This window comes from Oenanthe melanoleuca, chromosome 4A (assembly GCF_029582105.1).
Source record: "Oenanthe melanoleuca isolate GR-GAL-2019-014 chromosome 4A, OMel1.0, whole genome shotgun sequence".
Taxonomy (NCBI): Eukaryota; Metazoa; Chordata; class Aves; order Passeriformes; family Muscicapidae; genus Oenanthe; species Oenanthe melanoleuca.
In genome coordinates this window covers 11,322,953-11,347,984 of record NC_079338.1, presented here as the reverse complement: position 1 = coordinate 11,347,984, position 25,032 = coordinate 11,322,953, and the positions used below count along the sequence as shown (strand labels likewise).

The 25,032-nt window shown below is 44.6% G+C and overlaps 1 protein-coding gene across 1 annotated transcript in view; it reads right to left on the bottom strand.

Moving 5' to 3' along the window:
* The window catches only part of IL1RAPL2 (interleukin 1 receptor accessory protein like 2), a 367,516-nt gene extending 344,978 nt beyond the window's left edge, over positions 1-22,538 (bottom strand). Inside the window, exons 1-2 of the mRNA XM_056491747.1 lie at positions 22,284-22,538; positions 9,735-9,835 (exon numbers count right to left, since the gene is read on the bottom strand). Of these exons, the coding sequence (XP_056347722.1) occupies positions 9,735-9,816 (82 nt within the window). The 5' untranslated portion in view covers positions 9,817-9,835; positions 22,284-22,538. The remainder of the gene's footprint in view (positions 1-9,734; positions 9,836-22,283) is intronic.
* Between the last annotated feature and the right edge of the window lie 2,494 nt (positions 22,539-25,032).

Below are 25,032 nucleotides of genomic sequence, written 5' to 3'. Positions count from 1 at the left end.
GACAACAAATTACTACAGCACATCAGGAGTGTTCCTTACTACAACATGAAGCAAGTTGGTGACACAGTCTGCAAGTGACTTCACACAAGAGCATTCTGAATAACCAACTGTTCACATGGGATCTGTATCCTTCAGAGCAAGCCATCAATTACAGCTCTTTATGAAGGACTGCAAATAGAACAGTTCATTTGTTGACACTTCTAAAATGGATTTAATAATGAACCTTTCTTCCTCAATAGAGCTGCCTCCCATGTAAAGCCTACAGCAGTTGCATCCAGGCATCCCAGGTCGTGGGATTTAGGTTTTATCTCCCATGAAGTAAGTCAGAGGGATGTTGTAGAGTTGGAACAAAACCCTCTGCAATAAACACTGAGTGATAAAGAGCAAATTTAATCATCCAATGCAGATGAAAAAATCATAATGCTGTAAATAATATGATGTAAAGTCACAGTGAATAGGAATTATGTTGACCTATATCAGAAGCCAGCCAAAAAGCTTCAGCTTTCAATCTGCTCCAATAAAGCTGAAAAACTCCACTCCTAAGTGCATTTCCACTTTAGTCCCCGATTTCCCTAAAATTATAGATGTCATTTTGAATGGAAATACTATATCCAGTGTGTCATCAGTGATACACATCCTAATTTTCTTCCTTATGTCTAAATCCACACCATTATTCACACCTCTCTGGCTTTATATAATAGGGCAAGATTTTCAAGGTCACAACAGAAACAAAAACACATTCAAGAGCTCCAATTTTTCAAAATTACTTTCTTGGCTTAAGTTTCAAACTTTCTTTTCTAGACCACAAGTACCAGAACAAACAATTTTTTTATAAACACCTGAAAGTCAGTTTATTTTCTCAGCAAAACACACTGTCCAAAAGGAGCCTGCAACAACAGGTGGTTCTTTACCAGGGAGGATTGCCAGAGAGCTGATGGCCACAGATCCACCTCCAGCACGAAGCCAAGGAAACTTGCAGGATCACCTGGCTCCACTGAAGTGCTCCCACCTTCTCAGTTCTCATTTCTCCTCTGCTGTAAACCTGAGAGATTTGACCAGGCAAATCCCACAAAGAGTAGAGACCTGGCCACTCTGTGCTCATGGTCTTCCAGCTTCTGACATCCATTTGAAGGATGACAGACCCACTGCTGTTCAGCTCCAGGGGTACAGAGCCTGGGAATAGCCCTGCCTTTGATTCATGTTCCAGCACTTTCCCACTGATTATTAAATGTATCCCTCTCAGGGAATTTATTGTTCAAAATGAAATTGTGTCACTGAAAAAGAAATTCTGATGAGCTCTATTCTGCAGAATGTGATTATATTTCTGCATTTTACCAATAACTCAAGGACATCAATTACACCTCCCCTTCTAAGCCTACCCATACACATTTTTTTCTTTACATGTAAGACAGCATCAGCCAGCATGAAGTGGCTCTGCACATTGATCTAAATAAGGATCACAGAGTGCATAAAAAGAGTGCCAGTGAAACAAAATCATAGTGCTCAAATCCAAGAACAAACAATTCCTGCTGTCTTGTGAAAAATCTCTGCTTGACATCAGTCTTCATAAATAATAAGTCAATTCTATCTTCAACATACCAGAAATCTCAAATACTAAAAAAAAAATAATTTTTTTCAAAATCTGTGGAACAATTTTGCCCTCAAATTTTATGTGTATTTGTACAGTGTGATGAAAGAACCATAATTTCTTTCAATAAACGTGAACATCTGGTTAGACTATACACTGAGGTGTCCTTGGACAAAGGTGTTTTAGGCTATTCACTCATCTGAGGAGAGAAGTGCAGCAGGTACTGCCACTGCCTCCAGTTTCTTTATGAAAAAACAGAGCAGTGCTCCTGGATCATACAGTCTCCTACTTATTCAGTTACTATTTAATTTTCCATCTGGGATAACAGATGCAGAAATCTCAGCAGACACCTTTTTAAAACAATCCTGATCTCTGAAAGATGCACATCAACCAAAAAACCTACCTTCCTTAAAAAAAAAAATAAATTTAAAAGTGAGTAAGTTTCCTCAGGTCATACACAGCACAACAGATCTACAGTTCTGTAACTCCAGAAAGTGGAGGAGGTTTGAAACAAGCTAACAGAAATACCCTCATGCTGTCTCTGTTCCTGCCTGAATAAGGAGCCACAGGGTGAGGGAAGCAAGAAGGAACTGATGGCAGAGGCTGGGGGACATGGGCAGCCTGTAACCATCTCTTGGAAAAGCAAAGTGCTCAGGTCTGAAGATGAACTTGAATCTAAGTCTGTCTTCAGTGGCAGAGCACTGTATGTTTGCATATCAGGATGTATTATGAGTACTAATCATGCTTCTTGTAGGGAAGAATCGATTGGATTTGAAAGGGTTAGAGATTAATAAAGTGATAAATGTACCCTCTAGAGGTGACACTGCAGCTCAGATCAATTTTGCTTTCAACTAATAGATGGGCAATCATTTCTACTTGAGCGAATTACAACAGCTTACAACCATCTCACACAGGTCTATGCATCAACATTTTTACATACAAGCACTGCCCAAAACCCTTCCTTCCTCCACAGGTCAACAACTTGAAATACTTAACTCTGCACCCTCTGAGAAGGCAAAAGTCTAATGCTTCCTTTATTAACTGTAAAACCAGCTTCTTCAAAAACTTGAATGCCAATAAAAGCCCCCACAAATGCATCTTAATTCTCCTTTTTCTCACTGTTCACCACAGTGATCCCCACATCTCCTACCTCACAATTTCTCTGCTCGACACTGTGACAGCTACACTCATGGCAAAAACAAGTAGAAAATAAGTAAAAAAATTAAAAATTTCTGATACATTGTGCTACAGGAGCTAGCAACTCAAAACTGAAAGGCACATCAGTCAAACAAGCAGCAAGGTTCTGAAAGTGAAGAATAAAAAGTTTAAATTCAGTGGACAAAGATATGAAAACATGTATTAATATTCATAACTCATTCAATCTAAGGAACCTTGTTTATGTTCCTCCAGACACATTCAGCAGTGTGTAAAACCTGCCTTATCATGTATTTGAGTTACAAAAACTCAAGCACACTTCAGAACTGCTCGTGGTCAGGAGCTGACCCAAAGTGAAGCCATCACACCCCAGATTCCCTAAAGCTCCTGCAGGTCCATGTCCCCCAGGTGACCCTGAGCCCCTGCAGCACAAGGAGATGTCCCAGGGGAGCAGATATTCACCCCAGGACTGGCCAACATGCTGAGCTTGAAGACTGCTCTGGGTAAGTCTGCAGCTGTATTATTCATACTTTCATTTGAACATTATGTAAGACAAACCTTTCAAAAATATTTTCATGAACAAGACAGAAAACAAAACATGCCAGAAGAACTTTCCTTCTCCCTCGGGACAGTCAGTTTCAGAGTAAGGACACGAACCTAGGACACTCTCCCTCAAGGTGAGCACACTGCAAATACTGAAATGAACTCTCCTAAAATTTCTAATTAGGATCTTAAAGAAAATAAAGCACAGGCAGCTTGATAAATCAGGGTTTTTTTTGTTTGAAAAGCCCTATTTTGGAGAAGGGGGAAAAAAATCTCAATCATGATGACATGTATTTTAGCATTTCAGATATTATTAATGAACTTCTACATGCTGAATCTAGATATAGAACAGATACCCAAACAGTTGAGATGACACCCATTGCACAAGTGGAAAATTACAGATTTTTACCTGTAAAGAAATTGCATTTCTTTCATGCTTTGCTTATTTCTACCTATCCCCTGAAGACACTACCTTTGTGATTTACTTCAGCTTGAACCAATTTAACTTGTTCATTTATTTTATTCAAATACAAAAGGTTTCCCTTTTGGGAAGGAATCTAGCTTTAATATTAAGTATCAACTCCATATTTTAATTACTTAAATTATATATGAACTCCTTTTAAATGTGTGCAATAGCTAAAAATTTGAGGGCTTAACTGAGTTCAAAATTTAAACCTTGTCAGGTTGAAGTGACTAACTTCAAGCAGATTCTTTCCTCTCCTGTTTTTCTGTGTACACATCCCTCCCTCCCCACCTGCACACAGAATGTATAAACGCTGCCAGCTGTTTTCCAGACAGGTGTGTCCAGCTGCAGTGCTGCTTTCTGTCTGGAGAAGTGAAGGCTGAGGCTGCTGTGAAGAGGGGCAGCAGGAGCAGAGTTCACAGCTGGATTGCTGCAGCCCCCGAGCCTGGCTGAGTGCAGGAGCCCAGCCCTCGCTGCCCAACAGAGCAGATGGAGAGCAGCCACCAGCCCCTGAGCACACACAGCTTGGGCAGCAGAGGCTGTGCTTTCCTGCACTGATCCAGCTTAGAACAGCAGTGATTCTGACTTTGTTTGCTGGAGCTGTGAATAACTTAACATCTTCTGGGAAAAGTAAGAGATCAACACGCGCTGATGAGCGCTGCCAAGCTCCCGTCTCCTCTGTCTGCACAGTATTTGCAGGCAGCAAAAGTCAAAAGCCTCTTTTGCATCCCTCATATCTCAACAAGGGAGGGCTCATGGCCATGAATTTTACATCAGGGTCAGAAGTCATCTCTTCAGGCAGATGCAAACTAAAGCAAATGGCAAGTATGAGCACGCATCCAGCAGCTCCTCTGGGCCCGCTCCAGCAGGAGCAGTGGACTTCAGAGTTAAGCTCATTTAAAATATTCCACTCCAGGCACAAATCCATGAGTCATGTCTGAAGTACAAACACCTCCACTTCTATGTATGCATAGTTTCCATGGCCAAAGTGGTCAGGCAACAACACAGCAATCTTCACAGAAGGGAGCAAACGGAAATCGTGGGCACAAGCAGTGACAAGGGAAGGTCTCTGAAACATCTCTAGCAGACCACACATCAGCTGATGATATTTAAAAGGCACAAAATATCAAGCCAACAGGTTTTAAATTAATGTGTTAAAAGGCTCTGCAATATCAATGAGAATTTAAGGCAGTTTGGCTATGTCCATACACAGCAAGGCCCAGTGCCAAGCCAAGCCCTCTCTCTCTCCCAAGCCTTTGGTGACAAAGTCAGGTGCAGGTGGAGGGTGACAAGGTGGGTGGAGGATCAGAGACACACTTGCTACTCTGGCATGACTGCCTTTTGGATGCTCCCAAGATACATAGGAATAGAAGAAAGGCTGGGATCCCACAGCAAATCCATCTGATAGAGGAGAGGAGAAGACATGACTGTAGCTTCGGGGACATACCCATGCTGTGGGAGATAAGAAATCCTGCTGAATTCTGTCCATCCCTGCTCACCAAAAAGCACTCTGGGAAAGGTTCAGCTAACAGGGAGGTGAAAGACAGGTTCTACAACCAGAGAACGGGTTCTGTGAGCAGAGAACAGGTTCTATGGCTGGTGTGTGGTCACCTTGTGTGTGAGGCAGTGACGGGCTCAGACACATGGACATGGTGTGATCAGAGAGTAAAGGGACACATGAACAGGGACACTGTGATCAGAGAGTAAAGGGACACATGAACAGGGACCCTGTGATCAGAGAGTAAAGGGACACATGAACAGGGACACTGTGATCAGAGCTGGGTAAAGGGACACATGAACAGGGACACCACAGTGGCAGCCAGTGCCTGCTCATTTTGGTTTAGAACATGAAAATGCTTGGTTTGTTGCAATAAACAATCGTCTCTGGAGCAAGCAAGAAGGAGATCTGTGTGTCTGTTCCCCACTGGCACACCGTGCCAAGCCTGAGCCAATCAAGCTGTGTTAACCTGCAGAAAGGCTCCTAAATGTCCTGCAAGCAGCAGCCTCACAGAGACCTTGAGGATGTCTGCCCCTGCTCCTCCACACAAGGCTGGCATGCCCTCCAGAACTCCAGCATGTTCAGACAGGGTATTTCAGCTCAGCAAATAATAGAGAAACAATAAATGGCATCAACTATTCACTAATGGAATTATGTCTAGTAAGTCAAACAATCTGAAAAATCTTTTGCTTAAAAAATGCAATGATTTTTAATTGGTATTATAGTCCCTGCTATGATTATTCAAAGCACTATATATACAAAGGCTTTGGCAAAAGAAGTCACTTAATCCGATTAAAAGGCAATCACCTACCAGCTGGGAACCTAGCAACTCCCACATCTTCAATTCATTTGTATAACCTCCACCTGTAAAATACCCTTTCTAGGATATTGCCAAAGCTGCAGACCCCACATTAGCTGTTTGCTCAGTTTTACTTCTTAAACAAGCAAAAAAGATGACCTGCAGTTTTCAAAAATGTTTCCTAATACGAAGAAATGCCTGTGAAACTTAAGTCAACATTACACTCACACAGATGCTTGAGGCAAACTATTCTGTCCCCACCACAAACAGGAATCGTTACTCTGTAGACATGACAGATTTCTTCTGGAGCATTGGGAAGTTGCTGCCTGCAAAGAAGAATCTGATGAGCATAATTAAATTAGTTCACCCATTTTAATTATTTTGGCACCACATCTCAAGTGAGAAGCAGCCAAACAAATTTGTCTTGCTACAAGTTTCTGTGTCGTTTTTGCAGCCTTGCAGGGTACTCTAAATCTATTTGCAGACATATGCATCCCTGCTTCTCTTTTCCAAATGGGAAATATGGATGCCTAAATCTGTAACAAAGGGCAAGTAAAGGACATGAGAAAAATCTTTCAGTTCTGCTTTTCTATTCCCTTCCATGAGGATTGTTTCTTCAAACTACAGTTCTATGCTTGCAGCTGGAGCACCATTTCATCACCTTGTGTTTAACATCTTAGATCCTCCACTCCTGACCTCTCTTTAATGACTCTTGCCTGTTGTCCAGCCTCTGTACTGCCTGCAGCTCTCATCCTCAACTCTCCCCCCTTGGGTGCCCATTCCATGACTTTGAAGGAGAATTTCTGCACCAGCCTCTGAAGATGTTTTCCTAGCCAAACCTTTCTTCTCTAAGTCCACTCCAATCTCACCTATAAAGCCCTTCTGAACATTCTTCCCCCCTTTTAACTACCTATGGTTCAGTGATGTCTTTTTATTACCTGACAACACCAGCTCACCTTCTCCTTGCTCCTCTTCAAGTCAGCTCTCTTTAGATCCTCTCTATCCCTTAAACAAGATACATTCCATTATGTGATATTACACACATGCCACTCAACTTCATAATTGCTCTTGTACTTGACACAATTTCTGGCCATTCATGCAATAATGCATGCAATAATTCTATGCAATGCCTAGAAAAAATGCCAGTCTACATAAGTCAGCAAAGACACCAATTTTCCTGGTTTATTGTTCTAGTAGCCCAAATCTGTCTTTATCATCAGTGTCAGCACCTTCCATGCACTGCTTCACACTGCTCTACATAACTGTCTGCACAATTTCCCTTCCCCTTTTAAGGATGCTCACCAGCACAGACATCCCTGGACCAAGAGCCAGCAAGACCCAAGACTACAACACCCACCCAGACTGCAGAGATCCTGTCCACAAAGCATCCTTTGGGTCCTTCAAGCACTCCCCCACCTCAGCTCTAATCTACAGCTAAAACACTATTCCTGCTTCCAGACATCCTGAAGTTTACGCTGCAGTGCAGCTGCCCACAAATAACCATTACATTAATTTCCCCCTTTCACTCCCCAACATCAGTGTAAGAAAAAAAAAGTAAATAAACCCCAAAACTCTGAACTGCATCCTCAGCATGTTACAGCTACTGTCACCCTATGTAAAATATGCTGACATTGTTTCTTTGTGCATTTGACTGTCTGCATCCACCCACTCATCTTCCACTAAAACTGTACAAACAGTTAAAGTTCAGAAGTTGCTGGAGCATCTCTCCCTTCACAACATACAATATTAAGTGAAGCCCCAAGCAATCAAACAACAGTCCTTCAAACCTAAAGGCCTTTAGGAATAGGAGTCAAGTTATTAATTTTACTCCAAGTGCTGTTATCACAGAAACAGAAAATTATTTTGCACACAATGTAGTAGAAAAAGCAAAAAAAAAAAAAAAAAAAAAAAAGAAATCAATAGTTCACTCCATGCAGCAACCAGAATGAGTACTGAAGGTGAAAGCCAACTATATGATTAGGTACTTGCAAAGAAACCATAATTTTACTTTATGTGCAATTTTTCCTCTTCATCTTATTCTCAACACATACCAGTACAATCAAATGAAATTAAAAAAGAACCACCTATTCACTAGTGGGTTATATTTAGCAAGAAGCAGTCTAACATATTAAAGCATTTTTCCCACCAGTACTGAACTTAAATTGACACTGTCAACAACTGTTATTAACACAAGACATTCTGCAGAGCCAAAGAAAGCAGATTTTAAAAATATATATCTAATTAAAGGTAAACAGCTGAACGATGCTACAACCACCAGCATGTCACTTCTACAGTTGTGTACTTCTGGCAAGAAGAGCTGCACAGGGCTGTGCTTGCAGGCAGGGGCTGCTGCCTGGCATCAGTGAATAGAGGCTGCTCAGCCACACTGATTGTGGATCCCACAGGGTTCCCACCCAGGCAGTGACAGCACTTCTGAAGAACAGGAACCCCCCACCCTTAGCAGAGCTTAGACCAAGATGCACTGTAGCCAAACCCAAGATCCACAACTGCTCTCAGCCCCAGCTGGGCTCTGGACACAATAACCACACCAAAAGACTAGTTCAGTTTGGTAATCTCCACTTACACTTTCCAGCCCAGCAGAAAGAATTCAGCCCTGCATCTGTCAGTTCCCAGAGAGACACCCCTCAGCCTGGGATGTGACATGTAATTCTTTTTAACAGATGGCCCAATAATTTTCTTCTCTGTTCTCAAGAAATGCAAAAATTATTCTTAACACAGGCCACACCAGCTGAAGTCAGTAATTTCTGTTTGCACCTGCAGTGTTGGAAGGACTGGAGACCTTGAGGAGAGCAGGGTCAGGGGAAGCCCTCACACATGTAAGGACAGCACACAAACAAGTGTGGAAAAACAACATGGCATCAAAAGTTTGAAAGTCCATCCTTTACCCTCACACACACAGCAGGCTGTACAAATTGACACCACTGTGTAGCACTGCTGCTGACCTACTTGTCTGCCCAATGTCTTCTAAACTCACAGCTTACTTGAGAAATACAAAGTTCAGAGGACAAAGCTGCAGAGTAGGCTCAAGAAGAGATGAACCATTATCCAGATGAACTGTCTGCCCTGGAAGGAGAGATTCTAATGCTTCTTTGAAGGGCTCTGTTACTACTAGAAGGTTCCAAAAGCAGATGTAAACATGAACCAACTCCACTCTCTTTCACTGACAGAATAATCAGATTATCTGCTCAGGAGAGCTCTTCCCAGTTAACCTTATGATCACATGTCTGGCCAGCATAACATTTTCAAAGATGACCTTTCAACATACAAAATATCATCCAGTCCTAAATCACACCACAGACCCCATCCATACTTAGAATCCCTTGGCATGAGTAAAGGACTGGATGGTAGAACAATGCCACAATGCCAAAGTAATTATTACCTCTGTAATACCTCCAAGTTGAGGTTTCAACCCAATCAACTTTTTCTTTTTTTTTCTTTTTTTTTCTTTTTTTTTTTCTTTTTTTTTAAACCAAAAAAACATATAAGGACACTTTCAAACAGCTTTCATTTACTAAGCAAGCCATACCAGTTATTACGTTTTTTTTTTTTTTTTTGGCAGACCAGAGAAAGTAGTATATATGCAAAGCAAAATGCAGCCATCTAAAATGCTTGACTGCATGAGCATGAGGTCCAGATCCAAAAGTAAATATAATTTTCTGTGACTTACCAGAATTTCTCTTTGACACGAGCTTCAAATTCATGCTGACTACAGTACAGATCACAAGAACCAAGAAAACAAGAGGCTTCATCTTTCACTTTCTGTGACAGCTGAAATGCAAACATAGTACAAAGTCTGAATCACAGCTTTTCACTACAACAAAGCAGCAGCTACAGTTAAACATTTCTCAAAGAACCATTACAGGGCAATGGCTTAATGTAACATCATCTCAGTTTAGGTAGGAGTAGGAAAACAGAACAGTTCAAAGAAACCATATATGAACAATTTACTCTTACTATCACACAGAAGGGTTGGGCTTTTTAAATGACACCTCAAAAATATCATTTCGCTCTCAAAGAAAAAAATCACAAGATGTAACAGTTTATTTGAAGTAGTATGGGTCTAATCTGGCAGATTTTTGTATGTTATTTAAGGGGAAGACCCTGATGGTCATAATTACCTTTGTCTCATGCAAAGAGTCCAACAATTAAAAAATTTCATATTATTCAAATAATATTGAATATATTGATATATTATTGACATGCTATTGAATGATATTCAAATGTGTTTTCAGGAAAAGACACAGAGTAGGTTACTCATGCAATCTCTCTTAGCAACCTTACTTTCCCACTGGTGACCTTGTAAAAGCTCCCACAATTGCCTACAGTTAATGCTGTTCCAGAAATTTCTCTTATACAATAAGGCAAAGAAAGGTGAACAAAATTCAGAAATCAATGAACATAGGTCTCAGGAGTCTCACCTGTGAAAGTTACTACTTACTTTATATTATGTACATTAAAAAAGAAAAAGGAGACATCTAGCTTAGAATTTTATTTCTAATTTTATATAATTATTGGAACTAATTCTGTTTTTATTTACAAGTACCAGGCCTTCCAAGAAAAGATAGCAAGAGCAAGCTAAGGCTTTTTCTCTGCACTTAAAAACAAGTAGAACAAATTTGAATTCATCAAAGCCCATCTCTCTCAAAGAGAGATACTTAATTATAAGCTAGAGTCCTCAAATATATGCTTAGCTTAAAGTCATGGACCTTTAAGTGGCCTGATATATTTAAACTCCAGGAATTCATCTCTGTATAAGATGCAGATTTTAGACCAGGACCCTCATTATCAGATAAAGCAGGCAGTCACCTAAATCACTGTGGAGTTATTATTTGCACCAAAAGATTCAGCACACATTTTACAACATTTCAATTGAAAAGAAATGCCCAAAACTACCAGCAGTAGTCAAAACTGAGGCCAAAGGAATGGACTCCTCCCATAAATGCTGTAACACATCTGCCCAGCTCACTCAGAGGTCCCAAACCCCAACTCTGGGAGGAGCCCAGACCCCTCCAGCTCTGCACATTTACCCAACATGGCAAAGCAGCAAGAGGTTGCAATGTTCTGCTGTTCACTGATTGTTATTCAGTTTAATTCGAGTTTATTACATCAAATATTCTTCCCTTGTAATTTTATTACTGGCCTATCGTTGTGTGAAGAAAATGTAAGTAACCTCATGTAATCTTTTACACGATAGGAATTGTGTGCTATTCAATTATTTCAAAATTACCACTTAAAACAGAAGTTCTCTTCCTCTTACCTTACTGTACTACAATCTATAAACAGGCAGTGGATTTTCTTCCACCCTGAATTCTATGGCACTTTATGGCTATTGATTCATCACAGTAACAATGTTAAGGCATTTTCAAGAAATAATATGAACTGAAGGCTGTCTGCCAGTGGTTAATGACAGAATTAGCATTCATTCTTCCTTGACCTCTCTTTGGAGTAACACAATCCTGAAACCAGTAAGGCCATCTTGACAAGAGAGTTTAAAAAAAGTAATTGAACTAAATCTTTTGACAGATAATTGTAACGATGATGTTATGCTAGAATGTTTTCAAAGTATAGCTTTGCAAATTAGTTTCTCTACTTCTCTACCTTCAGTAATTGCAGCTGAAATAGGGAATTCCTAGGTCCTTTTTCATGGGGGTCTGTACATCTCCAGCCCAAATAAGCTAGGCTGCATTAAATAAGTTTAAAAATTCCAAGCAAATTCTGCCAACCAATATTAATGCTAGGCAGAGCAGAAAATTCTTGGTTCTGTCAGCATTGATAGGAGTTTTACTTTTTGAAGCCCTGGTCTCAGCAAGGCAGTCAGTCTCTGTACCTGCACAAATCAGGAAAATAGAGCAGGAAAAGGGCAAGAAATCACAGCACCACCCAGTCATTCATAATCAAGCCCAAAGCCTCAGCTTGTCATATCTGACACAGCTCCACTGAGGCTGGCATGAAAACACACATCAGAGTCTGAGCTGTCACCTCCACCATGGAAGACATCCCACCAAAGTGGGATCAGTGTGACCAGGGGGTCAGCTGGTTTCTGTCCTGAGAGAAACCTGCAAACAATCAGGCTGTTCAAACTGCCCTACCAGAAATGACTGTATTTAAATACTCAGGTTAGCAAAGAACACAAGATACAAAATAGTGTGTATCATTTTATATATATATATGTATGTATGTATGTATGTGTCTTAAAATAATGTCTTTTCCTCAGAAGAACGTCCAGCAGCCAGAAAAGGAAGGTTGTATTAGTTCAAGATTAAGTTCCTAAATTTGCTCTGGAGATTTCTAGAGCTGATTGTGCCAAGACTGTCACCATGTCTCCCAAGAGGACGGTCCCAGCTCCCTCCTCAGAGCCATTCACTCACCTACCAGGCAGTGGGATGGACTAGACTCAAACCAGCCCTGTGCTAGCTTCTGGCAATAAATGGATGTAGCAATGCAATAAATGGTGTAGTGGATGCTTATGGTCTGATGAAGAACATGAACAAAACTCTGCCACCTTGAAGAGACACAAGGTAGAATAAACCAGTCAGAGTTCAATGCCATTTCCCTGCAAGCAGAAGCTGATTTTGACAAAACTTTCCCCTCACAGGCACTAAGCAGCATTTCCCTGAGGAGCTGCTTGCTCTGATGCTGCAAACTCCAAGCAGGTGTGAGTAGGGGCTCACAGCTGTAACAAGAATGTAATACTCTACTGGAAATGCCTCATCAGAGAGGAACCAAGCTCACACCATTTCCAAAAGACCAAAGACATCTTACTCAATAAGGACATTGAAACACCAATTACAGCCAACTTGCCTAAAATCACTGAGAGAAGGGAAGAGAGACACAGAACAAAGTGCTTATTGACAGAGGTGAAAAAATCAGCAATCCAAGCCTTGTTGTGACCTGCCAGGTTGTATTTGAATCCAGGTAAGTAAAGGGAGGTTGCTGCTATCAGAGGGAGAAATGTAGGAGAAGCAAGGTGCAACAACTTAATTCTTCATCATTGCACTGCCAGAAAAGGTCTCTCCTTCCCTCTTCATCCCACTTGTGCTACAGACCTGACTTCAGGCATCTGTCACAGTGTCCTGTAACCACACAAAACTACAAGGGGGCCAGGTTGCAGTGTTCTAACAAAAACCATCCTGACTCCCTTATCCTGCCTAACACATTTCATCTCTTCTGAAAAACTTATTTCTTCCACTGAAACCCTCAGAAAACAGAGCTTTGGAAATTGCTCTGTTCCCATTTCCATCATGTACTGCTTGCTGTCTTTCCAGCTTTTCAGCTCCTATGGCTTCTGGGACTCAAAGGAACTTCAGGTGACAGGGTTAGAACGAGGCACTTAGAAATTAGAAGAAACTCAGAGCATTAATATTTTGCACAAAATCCAGCCCAGAGATTCCCAAGTTCATGCTTTAAATATAATTTAGCTTTGCTCTAATTTGCACCACACACTTTGCTTATGCAGTGCTCCTTTTTAAAAGGAATCAAGAAAAGCAGTGATTGTGCACTCAGGCACATGTCTGTGCACAGGCTGAGATTTGCTGACACACCACGAGGCTCTGGAGGTTCTAGTCCCTCCACAGAAGCTGTGATGCAGAAGGCACTCATTAAAAACAGCGACCCACCTCTTTAGTGATTTCCAATTGTCGGGTTTTGTTGCTCAGATATCTCACAAAAATAAATTACCATCTTCACCCCACACACAAAGGATGAAATGGCAACAGTAATTCTTTCATTGTCTTTACAGTAGGCTTGATGGTGAGCTCTGTTCCCTTCTTTTCAAACCATTTCCCCATCCCACTTTTTAAGGCTTTAAATTTTAATATGAACTCACTCTCGGGTCTTCTCTCTTGCCAACATATCACATTGAGTTGTTTATTCCAAAAAGATTTTCAGCCTATGTAATATGTTGGTTGGAAGCAATCTACAATGGGCCCACTCCCTTTTTGTTGATACCTCAAATATCAAAAATACTCACGATCAGAGATAAAATACTCAAGATCAGAGATGCATGCTAGCTCAAATAATGTCTCTTCAGCTCCACTTGTTATGGGTCATGCAGCGCTCTGCTGCTCAATGAGCATCAAAGAATATTTCATTTTGCCTAATTCATTGTGCATCTTCACCATCATAACCAGCCACTTAAGTTGTCTAAATACACAGGGAGCATTAATTCTACAAGGCAGGGTGCATTCAGCACTTGTCTTGCAGGATTTAACTCTCCACTGGACTCGGGTCCTTAACTAAACTCACATCTGCCTAATTCTCCTTGTTCAGCTGAAATTTAAACAGAATTTTCAAAATGAGGTGTCCTAGGGTGATTTTATGATAATACTTCATTCCCTAATCATCTGGTTTATGCCCAGAAATGGCTGCTGTATCTTAAAGAAGAGCCAGGCTGTGGGGCTGGACCCTGGGAGCTCAGGGCTCTGCTCAGAATCTCTGTCCCAGGCTCTGGACAGCGTGGCCCAGGGACCCTACAGTGTTCCTTTGGTCAGATTAGTTTTTGCTAGTTTGAAGCCAAGAGTCTTTTTCCCTTCCCTGTCTCTAGCCTGCAGTCTGTACTGGGAATCCTTTTGGTGACTTTTTGGTTTGGGCTGGGTTTTTTTCCCTTGAACTGTTTTTGGCTTGGCTTGTTTTTCCTTTTGGCCCATCCTGGGAGCCAGCAGGACCACCTGGAGGAGCTGAACCGACACGAGAAAGGAATTAAAATCCACCAACTTGGGCTGCTGTGAGGAGGAGACTCATACCTGAAATCCAGCAGGTTGCCAGCTCCTGTAAGCTCTTTTCTCCTCCCTTTCCAGCAACAAAGGACAGTCACCATCTTTGCCTCTCAGCCACGTGGAGAGGTGCAGATGATGTGTAAGGTTCAATTTATTTTTTTTTTTCCTGTGCCTTGCAGGTATCTTGCTTTGTTAATAAACAGTTTTACTTTTTTCACTTTCATCCCATGGTATCCATTTCTCTCATTGTCACAAGGGAGTGATTGAAGCCCTTTCTCTTTAGAGGAAACACCCATTCCAGAGTGTTTTGTGCTAAAATTTGTCTCCAAAGCCAAGGCATGAGGGAAACATGGTGTGCCTGCTCAACACAGTACTTGTGTTATACAGACTGGAATTAAACAGCAGCAAAGAAACAACGTCTAAACTGTCTGGGATCATTACTGGCTCAGCAGTGTATCACCTGCATGACAGTAATACAACAAGGAAAAAGCAAGGTCTGGTCCTGACAAAGCAAAAGGAACCCACAGCTAAACACTGACAAGGTTATAATACTCATCTGTAATGACTCCCCTAAAGGCTGAATGTCTGGGTGCAAAAGAAAAGGAATAAAAACCTAAAACTCACAGATCTTCTGTGATGGAAAAGAATGAACTCAGAACCTTACCATTTATTTCTGAACAAACAGTACCACCCCTTTGGTGTGAACTCTCAGGTTTTGTTTGAAAACATTTTAATGCTTCCACTCAAAGGTTAAATATCTTCCAAATGGAACTGTAGAAGATACGAAGTGCAGTGTCTTAAAGTCTCAAAACAAATCTTACACAGAAACAGAAAAAAATGTGTTTCAGCACCAAGCACAAAAGAAAAATTCTGTGGATGGCCAACACCCCATTAATTCCCCATTAACATGTCTGGCTGCAGCGTGTAGAAGTGATTTTAGTTATGGTAAAGTGGCAATCAGACTAAACACTGAGCAAACTGCTGGCTTGCCCTGTAGAGAAAACCCTGTGAGCATTAACACAAGAACATTTTCTTATAAGAATTTTCTGATACAATAGGTGCCTAAAATAGCATTCATTTATGGAAGGGAAAAAAAACAGCAGGAAATGGGAAAGTCCCCTGTAATATTCTAAATATAGAGAAAGATTACAATATCTATAGCATCAGAACATTAAAGAAAGTGATAAGCATACAACCCCAGTTATGTAAATTGCTATTAAGAAAATTAGATAAAAATCTAAGAAGCCCATTTTAACAGATTTGTAAACCAGAAGAACTAGGACTGCTCAGCACTGATTAGCAGATGGGAGTTCTATCAGCTCACACCACACACTGACCTCGATTCCCTAAGCAACTCACACAGAATTCAAGTTCATTTTATCTTCAAACCAGATTTCAAATCCCTGAATTGTACTCACCCCTCATTGCAGCAGCTCCTGCACTTGGAAACACAGAAAGCAACTGTAAGGAGGAGCAAGAATGACAGAGGAGTGGGAAAGTTAGCTACTGGTTTTTAGCCAGCTGCACCATCAGTGATGCACTGATTCAGCACTACCCTGGATTCTAGAGAAAACTATTGTTCAGCCTTAACATGGCAATAGTCTAACTACACATCCTAGGATTGATGGATATGCATGTCCAGTATCACAGCTTTAAATTTCAGGCCTTTTACAGACATTCAAAGTGAAATACATGTTGTGGGAGGAGGATTACAGCTGTACTGCAAGCCCTCATGGTTTATGAGGTCAACATAATGGATCAATTAATTTACAGCCTTTTTTTCTCCCTAGAGTAGAAGCTATTAATATTCTACATATACTTACTCCTGCAGATTGTGGTTTAATCAATACAGTACTTCAGGCAACATGAAGTACTGTAGGAAATGTAAAGACCCTCAGAGTTTAGGTTTACAGAGTGGGGCTTAGCCTCTCACCACCTTGCAGAAGTACTTAAAAGCTTACAGAAAAGCCCACTGGGGCAAAGAAAGAAAATGTGAAGACAGTCTACACTTGGAAAGCTGAACATGTACACTAGCACTGAGGAAAGGGGAGAGATTTTAAGAATCACCTTGAACCAGCCTAAGTCCTAGAACTGATGGAGTTCGAGCAGGAAGCTCCCAGTGCAGAGCAAGGTGCAGCAGTAATCACAGCCATGTGAGGGGACAGAGGAGCCCCAGCCATGGGTGACCACAGATGCCTCTCAAAGCTGGCAAGGCTGCTGAGCACTGTCCCAGGATGGCAGATTTCTTCTGTGCTGAGACAAGCTCAGACTGCTCTCAGACCCAACCCAGCCAGCCTGCCCTGCGCTGTGGAGAAGCCCTGCACAGGAAAAAAGGACTCTACCCCTGCTTCTCAGATCTCTTGAGCAAAACAAGCAAGTTGCTGATGAGAACTCTTAGGTGTCAGAGTCACTGATAAAGCCCATAAATTCCAGAAAAACCATGGCTGCATGTGACTCCAGCTCTCCAGCTGCTGACACCCAGAACAAACACCACTGCTCAGGTCATGGCTGTTCTCACCTGAGTGCTTCAGACAGCCCTGCCAGAGATCACAGGCTCTCTCCACAGAGCCTCAACTACAAAAGGAGAAAACATTTCAGATTAAAAGAGATGAGAAAAGGCCATCCTCACCCACACCAATTTCACTCACTGCTCTCTGCTCTTATATCAATAAGGAAATCTGTCCCAATAGCAGCTAACTACACCAGGAGCATTATTAAGCCAAAAGATTAGATGCTCTGCTTCTTTCATAGCCATTCTAACCCTGCTCTCCAAGCAGCTTTTGCAGAAAAGCTATTAAAAATGGAGAGAGACAGTTCAAAGGGAGGTCTCCATCCTGAAAGATAGCACATCCCTCCTCTTTTTCCCCACACCACTTCTCCCGTTCCCCTCGAGCTCCTCAAGGCTCATTACGGAGGTGCTCAGCACAAACAGAACTAGATTTTAGACTGGGCTGCCATCTGCATGCTGAAATGTTCCCTGCTTTTACAGAGCCTTTCAAACAAGCCTCCTTCCACAGCCACACAGCAGAGAGACTACAGCTGGAACTGTCAGCCCTATTGACATTATCCCTGCTCTTCCATACACTCAGAGCTCTGCAATATTAACAAAATAACAATATTTGCACTATTCGTGGCAAATCTGGTCCAAATTCACTCCTGCACATTAATGAAACAGGCTGTGAGAATAGCTCTGCATGCAATGTGCTTAGAAATTCATTCCTTGATCTCATCCATGGCCACAAGCTTTCCTAACTAATACATAATGCTCAAAGAAGACAGAATTAACAGGGAAAGATGACATACCAGCTGTCAGGCTCCTCATAAAACACTCATCTACAGTTTCCCACTCAGAAAACAGTCCCAGGGAAGCCAGGCACGGCACTTTGCTGTCAGCAGAGGCAAGTTGCTTTCACTGAACTCGGCATCATCTCTGTTCCTTAAAGTGATAAACAGATTCTTGATGGGGATTTTGTTTTCCCCCTTACATAACCAGAGACTGGACTTTAAACAAGTATATTGCCAGATTTGGCTGAGTGAAAATAAGAATATAATTAAGTAAGCAAAGAAACAACATCCCCCCCAGAATTTGAGAACCATGAGAAACTGCTTATAGAATGCTACTTTGACACATTTTAGAAAATTACAGAGTTTTGCTCTGATGCAGCCAAAATAAAATTAAAATACATATTTTATGTGCTCTGAAATTGCTCTGTCAAAAAGACATCCTTGTTAATTAACTGTTACATAAAGAAAGAGGGTTGGAAGGAACTTTCTGTAATGCTTTTGGGGTGGAAAAGATTAGCCAAAGCCCCTACAGAAGTTTCTAACAGACTCTATCTCTCTGTCTCTCACCAGCTTTGTTACTGAATATAACACATCCCTCAGTTCTCCAATTCCAAGAGGGTTTACCTGGATCTAGTACCAGATGCCAGAGGAAACCCTCACCATCAAAGCTAGCAAAAAGATTTGCCTTATTCTCAGCAAGGGCAAGATCTTTTCTCTCTGTTTTCTTTCCAAGGCTGTTTAAAGAAAGATTTATTTTCAGTTGGACATCCTGAAAAGCAAATTCCTCTTAAAGTGCCTCTTTATATTGTGATACACTTTAAATGTTCACTTTCCCTTCCAGCACTAAAAGAGCTCCTGATAAATAGCTCAGACTCTCATTGTTTGAGGAAGGCTTAGAAATGAAGAGCAGACACAGTTTCCCATACAGCTCTTTAAGGCTGTTTAACAATTGTTCACAATTTAGCATCCCTTGGTATTTTCAGCTTGAGCCTCAGTTTGAAGTGAGAGATTACTCTGAGCCTGAATGTTTCAGAGAGCAGGAAAAGTCCATACACTATAAATGCTTTATTTGTACTTCTCACAGTGAGTACAACTTCTCAGCCTTTTCCCTCTGACACACGGATCAAGGCCACATTCCCCAGCCACCCCTGGCAGCTTCCCACCCCAGCCAGCAGGGATGACTGGCTGCACATGCTCCTTGGAACTTTTTCTCCACCTCTGGTCCCACAAGGGCATCATAGGCATAGAAAGTTTCAAACAGCCTCTCCCTTCCAAATGCCACATGGAAGACACTGTTCTCCATAGCTTTATGGGATTCATTCTTCTCTCCCGAGGAAACAGCTGAGAACAGTCATGGATAAAAATTACTCTGTCTATGCAAACCAACCAAATCCCCTTGCAAGAACATCCCATCCAGACAGCCTGGATGCTCCTGTCCTCTCCAAGCAGGCAGAGCATCCCAAGGGGTATAGGCCTCAATACTGTCCCCATTCCCTCCTCCTTGCTCTCCAGCAGCCTATTTGCATCTCTGCTGGGCTCCTCACACATACACTGCGTCCAGCAGCTGCCTGACACCTCCAGACAAACCCACTCTAAACCCTCCATGGTCAAGCTTATCCCGCAGCAGCACAGCACAGCACAACACCCACAAGATCCTGAGACCAGCAAGTGTGCTCCTACCTGCCTCCACTTCCACACTGCTCTGCAGCCCCATCCAGCTTTAAGGCTGCCAAGTCCAGATTCTTCTGAGATCAAAGCGTCCAGCCTCAATCAAACTGGGAATCTTTCTCCTTCTTCTCACACCACCAATCCCTGTCTGATCAGAAGTGATCTGTGCCACAAGAACAGCCCTTCTGCTGAGCTCACCTTCACCATACCAGTCTATGAATCCCTCCTGACCCTTTCAGGCTCCTTTTTGATCTGACTTGTTTGGAGAGTGGTCAGTCCCCCCCTCCTAGTTTCTGACAGCTTCAGCTACTGCACTGCTTCAAAGTGCAGCCACCAGCCTGGCAGCTCTGAAAATTAAAAGGTTTTCCATCACTCTGCAAGATACAGAGCAGCTCAAACAACACTGGCTGATGCCATTCGTGCGCTGAGGCTCCAGCAATTGTGTGGCATCCACTAAAATGCACTCATGCTGGCTAAGTGCATTAATGTGGCACACCTGGCCTTCCATCCCACCTCTTGTCCCAGCAAATCCTCCCTTTCCCTCCCCCCCATTTAACTGCTAAAGCATCAATCACCAAACAAGTTGAAGACAAACCTCCTACAAGCTTCCAGGTATCGTGAAAGAAAAAAAGTATTCTGTAGACAACTCTTAAGCCTTACAAATGGAACAATCAAAGATCCATCCCTCTCTCCTGTGCTTGCCTGCAGCCCGAGTAGGTGGGTGAGTAAAAGAAGTCTTGTGTCAGCTAACGACCCCCTGACCACCCCTCCCCAACCCCCAGGAGCAAGCCAGAAGTGCGTGACACTCCTGCACCCACAGCCGCGGGAGATGTGCTCTCTGCCCTTGGAAAGCTTTAGCTCAGGAGAGGAAGGTCTCCCCCGGCAGGCTCGGATCTGGAGCACGCTGGAGGTGCGAGCTGCTGCCTAGCAACACCCGCACTCTGCAGGGACGGCCCAAGCCCCGTCCTCCCACTGCGAGAGGTCTCCTGTGCCCAGAGAAGCCTCCTCAGAAGGATGCGATCCTCAGTGATTTCTCTGACAGCCGTCCTGCACATCGCCAGTTCCAGCCTCCGGTGAATCACGGACTCGCTCCCGAGCACCGCTGCCTGCGCCCGGTGAACTGCCAGAACTCTCCACTTCTCACGCACCCTGCACATGCATTACACCCCGCTGGCTTGGGAGCCCAAAATCCCAAATCCCTGCGTGTCCCACTGTCTCCTCTGCAGTCCCTCTATCGCAAAGCAAGCGCTCGCTCGTTGTCAGCTTCCACCCCAGACTCACCTCCTGCCCCGGGTCTGCGTGAGCGAAGCTTTTCAGGCACCGTGTCCCCATCCGGGCTGGCCCGCTCCTGCCTCCGCAGGGCAGCGGGGCAGGCATTCACCTGCTCTTACGGACACCACAGCCTGCAGCTGCAGAGGTTCAGCCCCGATGAGAATCAAGGTCCCTTTTTGGCACGGGCAGGAAGCGTTTAGGGCGAACGAGCGCCGGTCCCGGGCGAGAGCGCGACAGCCACACACGCTCACCCAGCACCGCGAAACTGCCCCTGCCCGCGGCTCACCTCGCCTGCCCCCACCGCCAGCAATTCCCTGAGAACTCTGGGAGTAATACTGTAACATCCACAAACATTACACAGATGCTAAAATATTGGTTTTGTTTTTTAAATAATCAGGATAAAAACAAGAGAGTATAAACACTGAGGAGCACTACAATGTGCTGGCTCCTGCTACAACGGGTTCTCCCTCGCGGAACAAAGCCAAGTTTGGGTGCTAACCCAACAGGCACAGAATTGCCAAAAGTACACAGACCTTACTACAACTTTGAGAAACCGCAGCTTACAGCATTTTCCACCAGAAACTTTTGATTCTTTGAATCCTAGCAGAGACAGCAGTCCAGGGACAGGCTCTCTGAACAGCCGCTGAATCCACGCCAGTTCAGAAATCTTTGGTGCCCTTCAGCAGATTTCCATCAGACTCCAAAGGAAACCAGAACAGCTTTATTGTCACGGAACTTTCAGAGGCAAACAGGGGTTTCAAGTCCCACTGTTCAACACCCACCACGGTAACTCAGAGCAGCCAAGCCTCCGAAGCACCGGCACCACTTCAACAGACTCCATCGCGCTGCAACATCCCAAAAAAGCAACTGCTCTGGTGTTTTTATTTTAAATCGCCGGCAGTAACACTTTTCCCGGGAAGCCCCACACGCGTTCGCGAGGTTGAGAAACCCTCGGTACCAACCGAGACCTCCCCTTCGTGACAGAAAACATTCCCAGCGCCCCCAACAGCAGCAGGGCTCGATGCGGGGAGCGGCGGAGCGGTCGCGCCGCCAGGGACGGATCCGGCCCTGAGCATCAGCTCCGAGCCCGGGAGCGCGGGGTCCCCGCTCCGCCCCGGGGCTGCGGGAGGGACCGCGGGGCAGCCCCGCCGCTCAGCCCCGTCCCGTGCGGCGGCTCGGGAAGGGACAAACTTTTCTTTTTCGGAGGGATTTTTTTTTTTCTTTTCCTCTTTTAATAGAAAAGGGAACTGTGGCGAGAAGCGCCGCGCAGGACTCACCTCCACAGCAGCTCCGCTCTACGGCTCCATCGCTGCGGGCTGCGCGCCCCCCGCCGCGCACGCACTGCGAGAGCGCAGCCGGCAGCGCGGCGGCGGGGCGGTCCCGGTCCGGCTCGTGTGTGCGCTCCGTATCCGATCCCGTCTGTGTGCGGTCCCGGTTCTGGTCCGTGTCCGGTCCCGGTCCCGATCCCGGTCCCGATCCCGGTCCCGGTCCGTGTGCGCGGGGCGGGCCGGGACCCGCGGCCCCGCGCGCGCCAGGTGCGCCCGCCCGCCGCGCGAGCAGCAGCGCCCCCTGGCGGCCGCGCCTCGGCCCTGCAGCCCCGGCCGGCACCGCCGCGGCCCCGGGACCGGGTAAAGCACCCCGAGCCGTGTCCGTGGGGAACGGGCCGGTAAAACACCCCGAGCCGCGTCCGTGGGGAACGGGCCGGTAAAACACCCCCGAGCCGTGTCCGTGGGGAACGGGCCGGTAAAACACCCCCGAGCCCCGTCCGTGGGGAACGGGCCGGTAAAACACCCCGAGCCATGTCCGTGGGGAACGGGCCGGTAAAACATCCCCGAGCCGTGTCCGTGGGGAACCGGCCGGTAAAACACCCCGAGCCGCGTCCGTGGGGAACGGGCCGGTAAAACACCCCGAGCCGCGTCCGTGGGGAACGGGCCGGTAAAACACCCCGAGCCCCGTCCGTGGGGAACGGGCCGGTAAAACACCCCGAGCCCCGTCCGTGGGGAACGGGCCGGTAAAACACCCCGAGCCCCGTCCGTGGGGAACGGGCCGGTAAAGCACCCCGAGCCGCGTCCGTGGGGAACGGGCCGGTAAAACACCCCGAGCCGCGTCCGTGGGGAACGGGCCGGTAAAACACCCCCGAGCCGTGTCCGTGGGGAACGGGCCGGTAAAACACCCCGAGCCCCGTCCGTGGGGAACGGGCCGGTAAAACACCCCGAGCCCCGTCCGTGGGGAACGGGCCGGTAAAACACCCCCGAGCCGTGTCCGTGGGGAACGGGCAGGCAGAGACGGTGCGGCCGCGTACGTGGCTCCGGTCTCGGCAGAAGACTTGGCGGATGGATGGATGGATGGATGGATGGATGGATGGATGGATGGATGGATGGATGGATGGATGGATGGATGGATGGATGGATGGATGGATGAGGGGCCGGTGCCAGCGCACACCAGCCAGGCCTGCGGCTCCCCGAGGGAGCATCACCCGGGCCCTCCCGCCCCGCCCGGCAGTGCTGCCCTGGCCTCGGGCTGCCTCTCAGCGGTTTCACTGCGGACAGACGGACTGCTCGCCCCAGGGGCTGCAGCATCTGCGATGAATGGGGAAGCCGCTTTCAAACCCGCTGCACATTTTCGCACCATCATTAGCATCAATTTAACCAGACTGCCTTGAACTGGACCAGACTAAGCTTCTCCTCCCTAACTCTGCTTCTGTCGTGGCACATCCATGCTTTCCACAGAATGGTAGTGTTATTTTTAGTTTCCCTGTGCTGCTTTTTATTCACTTTTAAATATCTTAGAATAGCTCCGTGCAGACTATAATCTACTGCATTTTGCTCAGATTCACAGGAGGACACAGTTTTGTCAGGCAACTGGGATACAGGCAGAGAAATCATGGGACAAATTTCTGCAAGTGCACTTTAGGACTTTACAGTGCCACTGCTTGGCTTGAGCTGTGGATGCTGTGTCACAGGGTGTGCAATCTCACTCTTGCACGTGACCATTGAGAGGCTGCAACACAGCAGTGAGAAGCTCAAAACCTAAACACCAGCCAGCCACAGGAAAGCATCCTCCTCAGGAGATCTTCACAGTGAGATCAGCGTCCCTCAGCACCCTGCCCTCAAGCCAGAGCAGATGAGAAAAGCCAGATGCTGCTCAGTCACACACTGCTCACCTCAGCTATGCATCAGCATCTCACAATTATTGATGTCAAAGTCAAGAAAACATTCAGCTCTGCTTTTGGGTCTTTATCTCATATGCAGAGCTGACAATTAGAAACATTGTCTTATTACCTACAGACAAAGCAAATCTGAACTAGATACTGTACAAGGACAACAAAAGTAGCAGCATTTTTGGGCATTTCTCTGAGTATAACCATCCTTTAAAGGCTCAAAGAGACAATGTTGACCTGCAAGGCCAAGAACAACCAATGATGGTGACTTTTCCCAGTCCCAGATGTAAGGAGGACCCAGGCACACCAAGGTATTTTTACATACAGTAAATGAGCAAAATAATTGTTGAGCAGGATTGTGACAGAGATCAATAAACATTTTAATGCCTGTATAATTCTTTTATCTATTTTGAAAGAGACAAATGTTGCCTTGCTTTCCCAGGTGACATAGACTTCACCAAGACACTGATACCTTTGCTGCAATTCATAACCTCTGACACTTCAGCTACTCTCACTTCTCCTGGCATGACTATAGTGTAAGAGTGCTATTTTTAAAATTATTTATGAAGTCACTTACTAAAGTAACTGGTTAGCTTAATTAAAATACTTAAAGCATAGAAATAAAACACCCCATGAACTTTGAAATATACAGTTAAGTGAAGCTGTATTTAACAATATTTTGGAATTATACTTGAACATTAAATGCATAGAGAAAGTGGTATCACTAGACATTCTTCAGCATTTTATACCAAGCAAAAAAACCCAATTATTATGGTCACTATATGAATGTGTTTATTATTCATTAAAAAATAGTGGAACATATCACTGATGGATAATTTATTTTTAAAAGTAACTTTGTTTCCCAT